Below are 16,589 nucleotides of genomic sequence, written 5' to 3'. Positions count from 1 at the left end.
GAGCACAGCCACAGGACCTCTGGATTACTCGGGGACTTGGAACAGCCATTCATTCACAATAAATCCAAACAGCCCCTCCTCTTCTGACCTGCCAAGTTGTCCTTATGAAGATAAGTGGCTGCAATTCTCTTTCTCTTTTCTTTTTTGGTACCAGGGATTGAACCCATGGGTGCTTAACCACTGAGCTAAATTCCCAGCCCTTATTATTATTATTATTAGTAGTAGTAGTAGTAGTAGTAGTAGTAGTAATTTGAGATAGGGTCTTGCTAAGTGAGGCTAGCTTTGAACTTGTGATCCTCCGCCTCACCCTCCCAAGCTGCTGGAATTACAGGTGTGCACTACCACACCTGGCTACAATTCTCTCTTAATAGCAGAGGAGCAAAGGTCTTTTTATTGAGAAGGAAAGAGAAGAACATTTTTATTTTATCTATGTTAATATTTAGAACAAGCACGTTCCAAGGACTGCTTCCTCTTGTGCTGTGCCAGGCTGTTAAAAAAATCAATAAAAACAAAACAAAAAAATAGCTTATAAGGAAACAGAATTTTAGTAGACTTGACTGGTTATGCAAAATTTTCTTGGGATATGACATTTTATTCTTTTAGCACAGATAATTTTAGACAGAGGAAACTTTTAGAGTTCAATATAACTTTTCAATTTTTCATCAGATTCCTAAGTTTCTGTACATATTTTTTTTTAAAAAATATTTTGTTTTAATTTTAGTTGGACACAATATATTTATTTTTATGTGGTGCTGAGGATCAAAGTCAGTGCCCTGCACATGCTAGGCAAGCGCTCTACCACTGAGCCACAACCCCAGCCCCATCTGTACACATTAAATTAATAGAGGGGATTATAAAATTATCAAATCCCTAAAAAGTCATTTAGGTCATTATTAACAACCACCTATCTTTCAGGATAGCTGTTAAAAAATAAGAGTAATAGAAAACCACTTTGTGGAGAGCTTTGTGGGCAGGTCTTTAATTATAACAGGATTAGAGCAAAAATACTTAGCATTGAAGATAACTTACTTAGGTTAGCGTTCTGCTCATGAGGTGCATGAACCTCAACAACTATCCTCACAGGAGTTCTCCAGCCTCTTTTTTTTTGGTACTGGGGATTGAACTCAGGGGCATTCAACCACTGATCCATATCTACAGCCCTATTTTGTATTTTATTTAGAGAAAGGGTCTCACTGAGTTGCTTAGTGCCTCAAAGTTGCTGAGGCTGGCTTTGAACTCATGATTCTCCTGTCTCAGACTCCCAAGCTACTGGGATTACAGGCGTGCCCCACAGTGCCTGGCTCCTGCCTCTTTTTAACACTGTTCTTTTCAAAATAAATATATATCTCGAGTAATGCCTAAGGCTTGTTTCTGGGGCACACACTCTGACCTAAGTATTCATTGTTGAATTAACTGGAGTTACAGCTAATGCTGGAATAAGCCTATGAAGGCAATTAAAAGTTTTTGGGGAAGTCAATAATCTATTTTCAGTGTACAGCTTTTTTTTTTTGCTTTCAGACTTATCACATATGATTTCATTATTCCTCAATGATCTTTGATAACTAGCTATCATTGTCATCATCACTTTGTCCCATCTCAGGGGCCTTATTTTTGCTCTTCTATCTAACCTACATCTCCATATGACTTTTTCCTTCAGCTTCTTCAGATCTTTGTTTTCTTTATAATGTGATCTTTTCTAGACACTGTTGTAAAATTGCAACCCAGACCCTGACCACCACACTCAGGATCTTTTTTTTTAATATTTATTTTTTAGTTGTAAATGGACACAATATATTTATTTTATTTTATGTGGTGCTGAGAATAGAACCCAGGGCCTCACATGTGCTAGGAGAGAGCTCTACCGCTGAGCCACAACCCCAGCCCCACACTCAGGATCTTGCTTCTGTTTCTTTTCCTTTTTTCTCTTTCTCCTTAGTACTTAATCTGTGGCTGCCAGCCTCTAAGATGGCCCTCAAAGATTCTTACCTCTTCATATTCATATGTGTGTGGAGCCCACTTCAACATTGTATAGGGCTTACTTGTATAACTGTAATAGTTTAATTTTATGTGTAAACTTGATTGGGCTACAGGATGCCTAGATAGCTGGTATAACATATCTCAATGCATCTGTGAGAATGTCTCTGGAGAAGATTGGTACTACCCTTTATCAATCTGGGCAGGCCTCATCCTATTGAGGAGGGAGGGAGAATCCTGTCTTTATACTTTTGTTCACACATGCAACAAGTATTTGTTGAGTTCTTACGAGATGCCTGTCTGTGATATTTATGGCATTCCTTCTGTATGGACTTTTTCCTTTTGGCATGGAAACTCCCATCTATCCTGTGAGATTTAGCTCAAATATTGCCCACTTTTTGAAACATTCTCTTATTCCACAAAGTTATATACTCCTTCTTCTCTAGTCTTATAATATTTATCATATCTTTTCATACCTTTTATGTATATCCATCTTACTCTTTCATCAGACTGACCACTTTTAGGACATATCTCCTCTTTAATGCACTGAGCGTTCTGTCTTAGCAACATGTAGGAGTTATTCAGCAAATGTTTGTTGGATGGATGGTGGATAGATAGAGATGAACAATTATTGACAACTTGTTGAAAGTGTAAGAGGGAATTCTGCTTCTGGTTATAATGTAAATATACTTGCTATGAACAATTAGGAAATCTGGCTAAAATTCCATGAGAATCCTGTGTGCAGACCTCAGACAGTTCCTAAGTCAATTCACTTCCAACATTCGGTGTAACTTTTCCCATTAGGAGAACTGCCAATTTAAACAGCTAAAAGCAGGGCAGTTTCAGACATTCTAATGGCATTGAGACAAAAATTTGAGTTTTAACCCACCAAAAAAGAGAGACTCTAGTTAATATCCAGGTTTTTACTTGGAATCCACAAACTCTCAACACTTCCTCAGGTCAGCTCACTCAGTCCCTGATTGTATTCCAGTGATCTCTGCTACTCAGATAGCTACCAGAATCCATCCTAGAGGAGAAAACATCATTTAGAGGCACTACATTTTATCCTACACAGTGTATGGCATTTGATGTAAAACTACCAGGCACAACAAGAAACAGGCCCAAGGGGCAAAGGACAGGGAAGGTTTAGAGGGATAGAGGACAGGTGACCTAGAAATTGTGTTATCCAAAATAGACTTCTATGATAAGTTCAAGAATATAGGTGATAAGATTGAGAATTTTACCACAGACTCAGAATCTATAAAAATATATATATATAAAAAGCTGGGTACAGTGGTTCATGCCTATAATACCAGAGACTTAGGAGGCTGAGGCAGGAGGATTGCAAGTTCAAAGCCAGCCTCAGCAATCTAGCAAGATCTGTCTCAAAATTTTAAAAAATTAAAACAAATACATAAGGGCAGGGGATGTGGCTCAGTAAAATGCCTCTGGGTTCAATCCCCAATACCAATAAATAAATAAATAAATAAAATGACAATTCTATAACTGAAAAGTCACTGGCATCATGAGCTCAGTAGATAGTTTAACAGCATCAACAACCAAAGTTACCTTTGTCTTCAGGTTATAAATGAAGAATAGGTTAGCAACTATCCCTTACTCCTGATTATAGTATGGACAGCCCAAAGTATTAAAAATGTATAAGAAAAATAGAGGGAGTCCAAAAGGGATATATGGGACATAGTGAGAAGTCTAATATATATATGTAGCTTGAGTCCCAGAAAGAAAAGAGAGAGAGAATAGAGCAGAAGCTTTATTTGAAGGGATAATGGCCAAGGACTTTTCTAAAGTGACCAATGAAAATAAGCCACATTGAATTCTTTGTAGGATTAAAACATTAAGAAGTTGGCATACCATTATAAAACTGCTAAAATCCAAAAACAAATAAAATCTTGAAAGCAGCAGTGGTGAGTTGGGAAGAACAATGAGGAAGGGGACATTATTGGCCAAACAGCAACAATGACATTGATAGTTGACTGCTCAATAGAAATGATAAAAGCCCAAAACAACAAAACTACATCTTAAATAAAAGATCAGCTGCTATTTCTAGAATTCTATATTTGCAAAAATAACCTTTAAGCATGAACGCAGTATAAAGACATTTATAGAATTTCACGAATTGAGGGAGTTTCCAAAAAAAAAAAAAGAAAAAAGAAAAAGAAACACCAAAGAGATTTCTTCAAACGAATGGAAAATTATCCCACTCAGTAATGAAGAGATGCAAGAAGGCACAAAGAGTAACAGAGAAAGCAAATAAAGCTAAAGGAACACTGACCATGCAAAACAGTAATAAAACAACAATACAACGGAAGGGAGGTCATAGAAATTAAAATACTGTGTGATCCTAGCATTTTCCAGCAAGTGGTAAAAGTCTTAATTTATTTTAGGTGCTAAAAGGTCAAAGTTGTATATTGTAATTTTCAAGTTATTCACTACAGAAGAAAATCAAAGAATATATATTTAATAAGTTAAGAAATGGAAAAATTATATAAAAATGTTTAATAATCCAAAAAGAAGACAGGAAAAAAGAGAAGAAAAAGGAGCATTTGTTTATAAAAATATACCAAATAGATGGTATATAGACATTCAGATTCATCAGTAACTTATAAAATATGAATGGAAATCCTTCAATTAAAAGATAAGGATTATCAAACTGGATTTTAAAAATATGACTTACTGCTTATAGGAATGGTAGTTACATTTGGAAAAGCATTTGGCAGTATCTGCAAAGCTGGACACATGCATACTTGATGTGTCTGTTGTACTGGTAAAATGGAATACCACAGATGGAGTAATTCATAAAAAACAAAAATGTATTTTCTCACAGTTCTGAAGACTGAGAAGTCCAAGATCAAGATGCTGGCATCTGTGAGGGTTTCTTGCGGTGTCATCCCATAACAGAAGGCAAAAATACAAGAGTGGGGGACTGGATGGCAAACTTTTTTCCTCTTTTATGAGGAAATTACTCACTTGGTAACCCACACTTGCAGCACTAATCCATTCATAAGGACACAGCCATCATGACCTAGTCACCTCTTATAAGTCTCACCCTTTAATACTATCATAATGTCAGTTAAATTTTGACCTGAGTTTTGGAAGGGATGTTCAAACTATAGTACCCAACAATTTACTCCAGAAATACACTCATGAGAAAGCATGCATAGAATGCTCATAAGGTCATTACTTGTAATAACCATAAACTAGAAACTGTCTTAATATTCATCAACAAAAGAATAAATCCATACAGTGATATAGTAGAAGTGATACAGTGATTGATGTACACACTACAGCATAAATAAATCTTGTAAAAGTAATGTCTATCAATGCTGACTTATAATGGTGATGAGGGGAGTATGAGAGGAATGGAGGAACTTTAGATAGAGCAAAGAGGAGGGAGGGAAAGAAAGGGGGCAAAGGGGTAGGAATGACAGTAGAATGAGTTAGATATGATTGCCCTAAGTACATGTATGAAGACATGAATGGTGTGAAAATACTTTGTGTACAATCAGTGACTTGAAAAATTGTGATCTATATGTGTAATATGAAATGAATTGCATTCTGTCATCATGTATAACAAATTAGAATAAAAAATTTAATAAAAAGTAATGTCTATCAGAAGAAGCCAGACACAAAAGTGTACCAACATGTATAATTTCATTACTATAAAATTCTAAAACCAGCAAAACTAATCTATGGTATTAGAAGTTAGGTTGATTACTTTTGGAAGGGTTAATGTATTGTTTAATTTTGCTGATGATTGTATGGGTATGTTTTATAAAAATTCATGAAGCTGTGTATTTATGGTTTGTGTGCTGTATGCATGTTGCATTTCAATAAAAAGTACATCGATTTTGGGGGTTGGGATTGTGGCTCAGCAGTAGAGTGCTCTTCTAGCATGGGTGGGACCCGGGTTTGATCCTCAGCACCACATAAAAATAAAGGCATTGTGTTCTGTCCATCTATACCTAAAAAAATAAATATTAAAAAAAGTACATCAATAAAGTATTGAGAATTGACAGCAAGGTAAGTTCAGTTATATTTCAGAATATGTTATATTTTAGAATATAGCATGTTTCATGTCACAGTGAAGCAAGTTGAAGATGATCAAGAGATGATAAGCCATAGAGGTGAAGATGAGGATTCATTAATCAGTAAGTACTTAAAGTCCCTGTTACAGTCCAAGAGCTATTTGAGGTGTTAGGGATCCAAAAATTAATTAAGACTTAGTCTGTGTTTTCAGTGTAGTCACATTCTAGGAGAGAAAGATACCAGTTATAAAACTGGATGAATGATTATGGTTGCCAAAAGCTACATACTTTAAAAATTTTTTTTTATAGATGGACACAATACCTTTATTTATTTATTTGTTTATTTATTTATTTATTTATATGTGGTGCTGAGGATTGAGCCTAGTGCCTCACACATGCTAAGCAAGTGCTCTACCACTGAGCTACAATCCCAGGCCCCCCGAAGCTACATATTTTGACCACTTTCTCTGTATTAAACATTGTGCTGTGCAATTTTGCAGCACCTTAGCTAATGTTCACTATAACAATCCAATGAAGTAGATATTTATCCCTTACCTTTCTAAGGAAATACAGAAAAAAAGATAAGCTATCCAAGGTACAACCACCAAGATAAAAACTCCTATGTCCTGAATTCAAGGTTTTGTTCTTTCTGATACCCTATGCTGCCATAAGATGGTTGCTTAAGAGAGAAAGAACTGTGTGGTGAAATTGCAAGGGAAAGTTGAAATAAATTCCAGTGATGATGTCTTGGGAAAGGTGGTATACACAGATGACCTGCACCTCTGAAGATGAGCAGAGAATAATATTTGATGGTCTGGGAGTAGATTTAAAGAAATAAAAGTTTCTCACCTGAGTAAAGCCCAGGCTTTCAGAGGCAGAGGCAAAATGTGTACAGTAGACCTGAGATGGCCAAGTGCTCTTACTCAGGAAAGGGACTGAAGGGTCTAGCTGCTCCATAACAGTTTTTTAACCAAATGCCTTGGTTTCAGGGCCTCTGAACCTACCTCCTACAATAGTGTCTGTATGTCCTAAATCTTTCTGGGTTTTCTTCTTTGTATCTTAGGATAATACTGTACATTTAATTTTATAGCCAGCTTTTTTTCCTAATGTTTCATTATAAGAATTCTCTCAAAGAAAAGGTCTTGTTGCCAATTTTTTTTGTCCTCTCCAATTATCTTTAAGCCACCATAGGGAGAGCGTTTTAGATTCTTGCCAGATTTCAAGCCAAGGTCGACACATGTATAATGTAAGTGCTTATAAAACAGCAGGAAGGAACATCATTTGCATAAAAAAAAATAAACTGTGTCTTGGGACACTTATCCTCATCCTAGTACATCTTGGGTGGTTTAACTTTTAAATAAGATATCATGCAGCCAGCAAAAGTTCACATCTTATGAATTTGAATATATTTATTTATTTTGGGGATAATTTTAAGTAGTCCATCCTTTTAGGTTATTTGTCCAATTGATACGTGAGTGACCTAAATTAACAATGGCTTACTTCTCTCTCATTACAATCGAGTGTGATACGACAGCTTCACCTACAACCCACCCATCTTGTTGCTTTGTTATCCTAGGGTGTTTCCTTTGGTCACATAATTAAAGGTGGCTAATACAATTTAGCAAGTGGGGAAATAAATGTGATATGAGGAGCACACTCTTGCATTTGAAGGGAGGACCTGTGTGTTGAACATTTCACTTGTGATCACTTATTATCCAGAAGTTACTAGAAGACTGGGAAATAATCTATCTTGGTGGTATGTTCTCTGGGCTGTAAGAAGCTGAGATCAAATATTGGGAACAACCAATGGCCTCTGGAATATTCTGAGCTCAGTAAAATCAAGTGTTGAATTTAGGCTAAGGTGACTGGTAAGTTCTGATCTCTGTAGTAAGGCTTGTTTCCACTCTTTTATATTAAAAAAAAATCATAATATGCACAGAACTTGAAAATAAAACTATATAGGAAAAAATCTTTGTGATTTTAAATAAACTTAAGAGAATATAGAAATATAGTGCTTTGTGCTCATTTATTCACTAGAATTAAGGAATTCCATTCCTTCTTCCAGTTTTAGTGAAATTAAGCTCTTTCAGGCTTACTTTTACTTACAATGCTAACTAGTGACATTCTAGAACCGGGGCATAAAGATATACATCATCATGGTGAACAAAAAGAGATCAAGGTAGAGATAGTTGAAGATGTTCTTCCATCCTACAGGAATAGCAAAAAGATATGACTGTTTTCTAGAACTAGCAAAGAATGTGATTTGATGAAGTGTTAAATTAAGAACATTCATAAGGACATCCATCTTGTTTTCCTGTGCAATACTAAGTGTCTGAATATTCATAATCCTGCCACTTGTTCTCTGTTCTTAGAGGTATAATTTGAACAAAGGTATTTTGTAAAGCTCTTAAGACTTTTGAAATTGTGATTACACATTGCAAAGATAACCTTTAAAGAGAATCCTCTAATTCTAACTGGTTGTCTTCCTTGAGACTTTGTTGCCTTGGTAATAATGCTGCAATTTACATGTCTGAATTGCTAAACAATCTAAAGACTTGTAAATTATACATCCCCACATGTATAATGAAGAGAAACAAATTTCTGTTACACTAGTTTAACAAATATTTAACAAGGGAAATTGCCTTTGTGTGTGTGAAAATTAAATATCTTAATATTCTTATCTTCAGGAATTCATGTTAAATCTTATTATTTAACAGCATTTTTCTTTTTTTCCATAGACTGTCCTTCATCTGCCTGGGTTCAGTTCAAAGACAGCTGTTACATTTTTCTTGAAGAAGCCATCAAAGTTGAGAGTATAGAAGATGTCAGAAATCAGTGTACTGACCATGGTAAGTGGCTTCCCCCCCCCCCCCACAAATTAGCAGCATTCACTAATATGTTTCAAAAGTGATGTTATCATACCTTTCTCTGGGTTCTTAGAATTAATGTCCAATTCTTCTTCTACAACATGCAAGTAGAACTGAATGTAATCCTTGATTTAGAAGACAATAGTTGGATGATACTGTCCATAATAGTGACAGAATCTTAGCAACTTCAGAGTCTATGTAATGTGTACCTTGAGCCACACATTGTACTTCAGCACTTCATATTTCACCTAGCTTTAATTATCACAACAAACCTATCAAGCAGTTTATTATCTTTCTTTTATTAAGTTTAGTTATTTGTTCAAGGCCACACAGGCATGGACTTGGACATGTTCTGGTGCTCCCTCTCACAGAGGACTGCCTTCCCTACCCAGGATCTGTCTACGCTACTGTCTTCAAAGATGGCTGTCAATAACTCCTTTTCTCCCCCTTCACCCATATAGTATGAGCAATCTATTTGCCCTCCCTTTGAATTTAGGTTGGTCTTTATGACTTGCTTTAACCAATTAAATGCAGCTCGTGTGGTGTCCTGGGACCTTTAAAGCCAGGCTTTAAGAGGACTAGTAGATTCCTCTGAAAGCCAAGAGAATAAAGTGATTCAAAAAGAAGATAAGCAGCTTTCTCAAATGTGGCTGATAATTAAGTAGGATGGGAATGAGGAAGAGGCCGCTGGATACAATCATGTGAATGTCATTAGAATTTGGATTGTAGAAATCTCTATGGAGAGTTTTAAACAAAATACTGAGTGAAGTGGGTTTAAGAAAAAACAAAGAAAGGAATAGGGGAAAACTAGTACAAATAACATCTCTTCCTGAAAATCCAAAACCAATAGAGTAAAAGTATCTGAAGGGATATGATGATATATGATCTATGGCAAGAGCTAGCCTCCAGGTAGAAATAGCATCAATTGGGCTGGGGTTGTGGCTCAGTGGCAGAGCACTTGCCTAGCACGTGTGAGGCACTGGATTCGGTCCTCAGCACCACATAAAAATAAATAAATATATAAAATAAAGGCATTGTGTCTATCTACAACTAAAAATTTAAAAAAAAGGAAATAGCATCAATTTATCTAAATACATAGGTTTAACCTACAATTCAAAAACAGCATCGACTTATTGTAAAAACAGGATTCCTGAAAGCAAAGTTAATGTTTGACACATAATACCTTGGCAAATTGTCTTCCCTGAATTTCATTTTCATAATTTGTAAATGAGTTAAAATTATCACCAAGGTCTGTTGGGATTTAGGCTTAAAATTCTTCATCACTTTTTTATTCTATTTCAGAACTACTGTTGTAGGCAATGCAGTGTGGGCAAAAGTCAGATTACATAAGCCCACGAAGTAAGTCTGTGGTAAAGAAGAGTAAGATAAAAGGGCTATTTTTCAGTTAGAATATATATTCAATTTGGGCTAGAGTTGTGGCTCAATAGTAGAGTGTTTGCCTAGCACATGTGAGGCACTGGGTTCCATCCTGAGCACCACATAAAAATAAAGGTATTATGTCCATTTACAATTATTATTATTTTTTTCTATTTTTTTTAAATTTTTTAATTGTTGGTTGTTCAAAACATTACATAGTTCTTGATATATCATATCACACACTTTGATTCAAGTGGGTTATGAACTCCCATTTTTACCCCGTATACAGATTGCAGAATCACATCGGTTACACATCCATTGATTTACATATTGCCATACTAGTGTCTATTGTATTCTGCTGCCTTTCCTATCCTCTACTATCCCCCCTCCCCTCCCCTCTTCTCTCTCTACTCCCTCCACTGTAATTCATTTCTCCCCCTTGTATTATTTTTCCCTTTCCCCTCACTTCCTCTTGTTTGTAATTTTGTATAACCCTGAGGGTCTCCTTCCATTTCCATGCAATTTCCCTTCTCTCTCGCTTTCCCTCCCACCTCTCATCCCTGTTTAATGTTAATCTTCTTCTCATGCTCTTCGTCCCTACTCTGTTCTTAGTTACTCTCCTTATATCAAAGAAGACATTTGGCATTTGTTTTTTAGGGATTGGCTGGCTTCACTTAGCATAATTTGCTCTAATGCCATCCATTCCCCTCCAAATTCTATGATTTTGTCATTTTTTAATGCAGAGTAATACTCCATTGTGTATAAATGCCACATTTTCAGAGACACGGCGTCTGATAGAAGAAAAAGTTGGCTATGATCTACATACTGTGGGGTCGGGCTCCAAATTCCTCAATAGGACACCCATAGCACAAGAGTTAATAACTAGAATCAACAAATGGGACTTACTCAAACTAAAAAGTTTTTTCTCAGCAAAAGAAACAATAAGAGAGGTAAATAGGGAGCCTACATCCTGGGAACAAATCTTTACTCCTCACACTTCAGATAGAGCCCAAATATCCAGAGTATACAAAGAACTAAAAAAATTAGACAATAAGACAACAAATAACCCAATCAACAAATGGGCCAAGGACCTGAACAGACACTTCTCAGAGGAGGATATACAATCAATCAACAAGTACATGAAAAAATGCTCACCATCGCTAGCAGTCAGAGAAATGCAAATCAAAACCACCCTAAGATACCATCTCACTCCAGTAAGATTGGCAGCCATTAGGAAGTCAAACAACAAGTGTTGGTGAGGATGTGGGGAAAAGGGTACACTTGTTCATTGTTGGTGGGACTGCAAATTGGTGCAGCCAATTTGGAAAGCAGTATGGAGATTTCTTGGAAAGCTGGGAATGGAACCACCATTTGACCCAGCTATTCCCCTTCTCAGTCTATTCCCTAAAGACCTAAAAAGAGCATGCTACAGGGACGCTGCTACATTGATGTTCATAGCAGCACAATTCACAATAGCTAGACTGTGGAACCAACCTAGATGCCCTTCAATAGACCATTTACAATTATTTTTAAAAATTAAAAAAAATACACTCAATTTCACATTGTGATATATTTTAGACTTTAAAAAATGCTTTTGTTTTTTGAGTCAGGGTCTTGCTATGTTGTCCAGGCTGGCTTTGAACTTGAGATTCTTTAGTCACCCTCTCCAGTAGCAGGGACTACAGGCATATATTACTGCACCAGGCAAAATTTTTTTCTTTTTTCATGGTGCTGAGGACTAAATCCAGGACCATGCACATGCAAAGCATACACTCTACTTTTGAGCTATATCCTCAGCACTGTTTTTTTTTTTTTTTTTTGGTTGTAAAGGGACACAATACCTTTATTTAATTTATTGATTTTTATGTGGTATTGAGGATCAAACTCAGAGCCTCACATGTGCTAGGCAAGCACTCTATCACTGAGCTACAACCCCAGTCCCAACTTTTCCCCCCACCTGGGAACTGGGGATCGAATCCAGGGCTTTGCAGATGCTTTTGCCACTGAGCGGCATCTCAGCCCTCCCAGCCCTAGTTTTTAAAGGTGTGCTTGGAGTGGAGGCAATTCAGGTTTTTGGATTTTGGCAGTCATTAGCTCAAACTAAAGCTATGCTGTAAGAAAGCATCTTTTGCAACTAAAATATAGCTTGTGACTTGAGAGTCCTTGGGTCTTACTAAAGATAGTTTTTATTACTGTATAAAATCTATACTCTCCACTATTTATGTGTTTTCTTAGGCATAATCACAACTCCAGCATTTAGAAGTGTCCTCCCCCTAAAAAAACAATTTCTAACAACTCACTAATATAACATTTTGGAGGCCTATCAAATTGTATTAAAGATATTTAATTAAAATCATATTCATTTATTATATAATGAATGAAAACAAACATAGTTTTTAATTCACATAGTTAATACATATTATTTTCCCTTGGAAAATTCTTACCTATCAAATGGTGAGTAGCATAAGCTTTTAGAAAAAAGGAAAAAATTTCCAACGTGCCAATATTATTTTATTTCAAGGCAGCTGAATAAAATAATAGCAATTTGGCTGGTCTTACAAGATTTTTTAAAATGAAGTTTCCTCTCCAACCACTTTGTCTTTTTTAAAAAACCAATTTCTATTAGCTATACTTAGACGTTAGCATGTATTTCAATAACAAGTTATATTGAGGCTGACAGTCAAGAAAGCATGTTCCTATATCCTTATTAGCTTGTATGAAGTACAAAATCAAAGTTCGTTGTCAGCATTAACATTTGTCTCAGTTAAGTAACTGTTGACTATACAGAAGCAAAATGAATGTGTTGATTTACTTCCTCTATGACTCAAATGTAGTCCAGTCATAATAATTTTTTAGCAAACTAAGCAAAACTAAATTAAAAACACTGAATAATGGGCTAGGGTTGTGGCTCAGTGGTACAATGCTTGGATAGCATGTTATGAGGCACGGGGTTCAATTTTTAGCACTACATAAAAATAAATAAATAAAATAAAGGTATTGTGTCCACCTACAACTAAAAAGCATTAAAAACAAAACAAAACAAACAAATACTGAATAACTTTGTGGCCTGAGGGTTGTGTTTTTTAGAAATATTTTTTAGTTCTAGGTTGTCACAATATCTTTATTTTATTTTTATGTGGTGCTGAGAATCAAACCCAGTGCCTCACACATGCTGGGCGAGCGTGCTACCACTTGAGCCACATCCCCAGCCCAAGGGTTGTGTGTTTTTTGTTTCTTCCTTTCTTTTTTAAGTTGTAGGAATTGAATCCAGGGCCTTGTACATGCTAGGCAAGTACCCTCCCAGTGAGCTATATGCCCAGCTCTGTAGTCTGAGTTTTGATTGCTATATTTAGAAGTCCATTAACTAGTTAGAGTAGCTATTTAGGAATATTGCATAGTATATACAGATCTTTTCATAAAATGTCTTATGTCTAAATAAAACTGTCTTTTTCTCTACTTAAACATTTATAAATTCAGGGGATTAATTGTGGCATAGTGATAGAGTACTTATCTAGCATGCATAAGGCCCAGCAGACACACAACATTATAAATTGTAAATTTATAATTTTGATTTTTTAAAAGTTCTTCATACATGGCTAAAATTCCTTCTGTTTTTTTTTCATAATCCTATACATTTTCTTCTACTCTGGAAATACCCATTTCATAGATGAGTCAGACAGCTAGCTAAATTTAGTCAGTATTACTGTCACATATATATTTTTTTATTATAGCATACCATTTATTGTCAATTCCATTTAGCCAATTGAGTCTATCAGAATGCTTCCTAACTCTTGATCAGGGATTGGCAAATTATGTCCTATCAGTCAAATGTGACCTACTACTTATTCTTTTTTTAATTATTTATTTTTTATTGATTGTTCAAAACATTACAGAGCTCATGATATATCATCTTTCATACATTAGACTCAATTGGGTTTTGAACTCCCATTTTTACCCCAAATACAGATTGCAGAATCACATCTGTTACATATTCACATTATTACATAATGGCATATTAGTGACTATTGTATTCTGCTACCTTTCCTATCCCCTACTATCCCCCCTCCCCTCCCCTCCCCTCCCATCTTCCCTCTCTACCTCCTCTGCTGTTGTTCAATTCTCTCCCCTTTTTTCCCCCTCCCCCTTGCCCCTCATAACAATTTTGTGTATCATTGAAGGTCTCCTACCATTTCCATATGCTTTCCCTTCTCTCTCCCTTTCTCTCCCCCCATTCGTCTTTGTTTACTGTTAGTCTTTTCCTCATGCTCTTCCTTCCTGTTCTGTTCTTAGTTGCTCTCTTTATATCAAAGAAGACATTTGGCATTTGTTTTTTAGGGCTTGGCTAGCTTCACTTAGCATAATCTGCTCTAATGCCATCCATTTCCCTGCAAATTCTATGATTTTGTCCTTTCTTAGTGCTGCATAATACTCCATTGTGTATAGATGCCACATTTTTTTTTTATCCATTCATCTATTGAAGGGCATCTAGGTTGGTTCCACAGTCTAGCTATTGTGAATTGTGCCGCTATAATCATTGATGTGGCCGTATCCCTATAGTGCGCTCTTTTAAGGTCCTCAGGGAATAGTCCAAAAAGGGCGATAGCTGGGTCAAATGGTGGATCCATTCCCAGCTTTCCCAGGAATCTCCATACTGCTTTCCAAATTGGCCTCACCATTTTGCAGTCCCACCAGCAGTGTACAAATGTACCCTTTTCCCCACATCCCCGCCAACACTTATTGTTGTTTGACTGTCACATATTTTTAACATGGTAGTGTTTTGTTTAGAACAGCAGAGTAGATCAACATGAATTGTTTTTTCCTCTACTATGTATAAAGAAGAAAAAGCTTATTAGTAGAATATTTACATTTGGAAAGTCTTCACAGTCATACAAAATCATTTTTTTGTAGTTGTAGATGGACAGCATGCCTTTATTTACTTATTTTTGTATGTGGTGCTAAGGATCAAATACCAGTGCCTCACACATAGTAGGCAAGCACTCTGCCACTGAGCCCCAGCCCCAGCCCCAGCCCCCCAAATAATTTCTTAAACTTACCATTGGGAGTACAGAAAATAAGTCACTTGTTACGTTTTGGCCTACTGATAGCTATATTTATATTATTCACAGTGCTTTGTGCTACTTTACTCAATGTGCTAATTTTCTTTCTTTTCTAATATTACTCATTTAAAAAATAATTGTGAAAAGCTAAAATATTTTATTTTACAACATTTACCTTTATAACAAATTATATATATTTTCACTCTTTCCTTTTGGTCATATGAGCTACATATCATTAGTCATAAAAAAGAATTAAAGAGCTAAATTATATCTCAGTAGGTAGTATCACTGGTAGTGCATTCAGCACAAGCATTTATTCTGCCATTTAAGAAAATGAAAATGTGTCTTATTTGCCTGACATAATAATTTAAGTATATACATTTAATTAGGTTGTAGTGTAAAAAAATCATTAAAGTTTATTAAAGGCTGCCATAAGATCAAAGAAAAGAATAAAAACCATCATATCTGGATACTTAAACCTAAACTATCACCTAGTTAAATATTTCTCTTTAGGATTTTTCTTGAGTGGTGTTTTGGTCACATTTTAGCAGTAAGTACTAGGGTAAAACAGGTTAAAAGTCTATGTGACATTTAACAGACATGTGATAGGAGCTAGAGCTGATAAAAAGTTATCAAGTTTTTAAAAGATGAACTGACTCAAAGAATCTTGCTGAATTCTGTGGACTAAAGTATTAAGTATTTTAAATTGTGAGTCTCATTTTTTCTTTTAAAAGTTTTTCATACTTACATAAGAGATGATCATGTACATGAAAATTAAAAACAAAATCAAAATCACCCTAAACTGCACCACTCTGAGGTACTTAATTGTTAACATTTTGGTAACTATGCTTCTAGACTAGGGAAACTATCCTAGATTATTTCCGATTTAATTGTGCCTGTGATTTGTGAAAACAAATTTGGGTATTGTTGAACATGTGACTTTGCCTATATGTTTAAGAGCCAATGACTACCTTAGCATATATTGATTAAAGATTGCTGGGTTAAAGAATATACTTATTTTAAGGCTTTTGGCTTATATCGCCAAATTGTCTCCAAAAAGTTGATGCTTTTACTCTACTGCTTTTAGTTCTTATTTTCTACAATAAAAGCCAGAAATGTTTAATTAGCTAATATGGAATTCTTATTTTTTTTCCATGTTTCTTGTGTTACATTTTTCTTTGGTAAGGCAAATTGTCTTTTTAATAGTCTGAGATCTATTTTTCCCCTATTAAGGTGTTTGCCATTCTATTTCATATTCATAATAGAGC

The 16,589-nt window shown here is 35.6% G+C and overlaps 1 protein-coding gene across 3 annotated transcripts in view; it reads left to right on the top strand.

Annotated features, from left to right (window-relative positions):
- The window catches only part of LOC308630809 (CD302 antigen), a 134,239-nt gene that overhangs the window by 108,377 nt on the left and 9,273 nt on the right, over positions 1 to 16,589 (top strand). For all 3 annotated transcript variants that reach the window (XM_081261496.1, XM_081261497.1, XM_081261495.1), the window contains one exon: positions 8,759 to 8,869. In XM_081261496.1, coding sequence (XP_081117622.1) covers positions 8,759 to 8,869 — 111 coding nt within the window. The remainder of the gene's footprint in view (positions 1 to 8,758; positions 8,870 to 16,589) is intronic.

This window comes from Spermophilus citellus, assembly GCF_964194105.1.
Source record: "Spermophilus citellus genome assembly, chromosome: 11".
In the NCBI taxonomy this organism is placed as follows: domain Eukaryota; kingdom Metazoa; phylum Chordata; class Mammalia; order Rodentia; family Sciuridae; genus Spermophilus; species Spermophilus citellus.
Note: the sequence above shows the minus strand (reverse complement) of the source record. Positions and strands in the feature narration are given on the sequence as shown.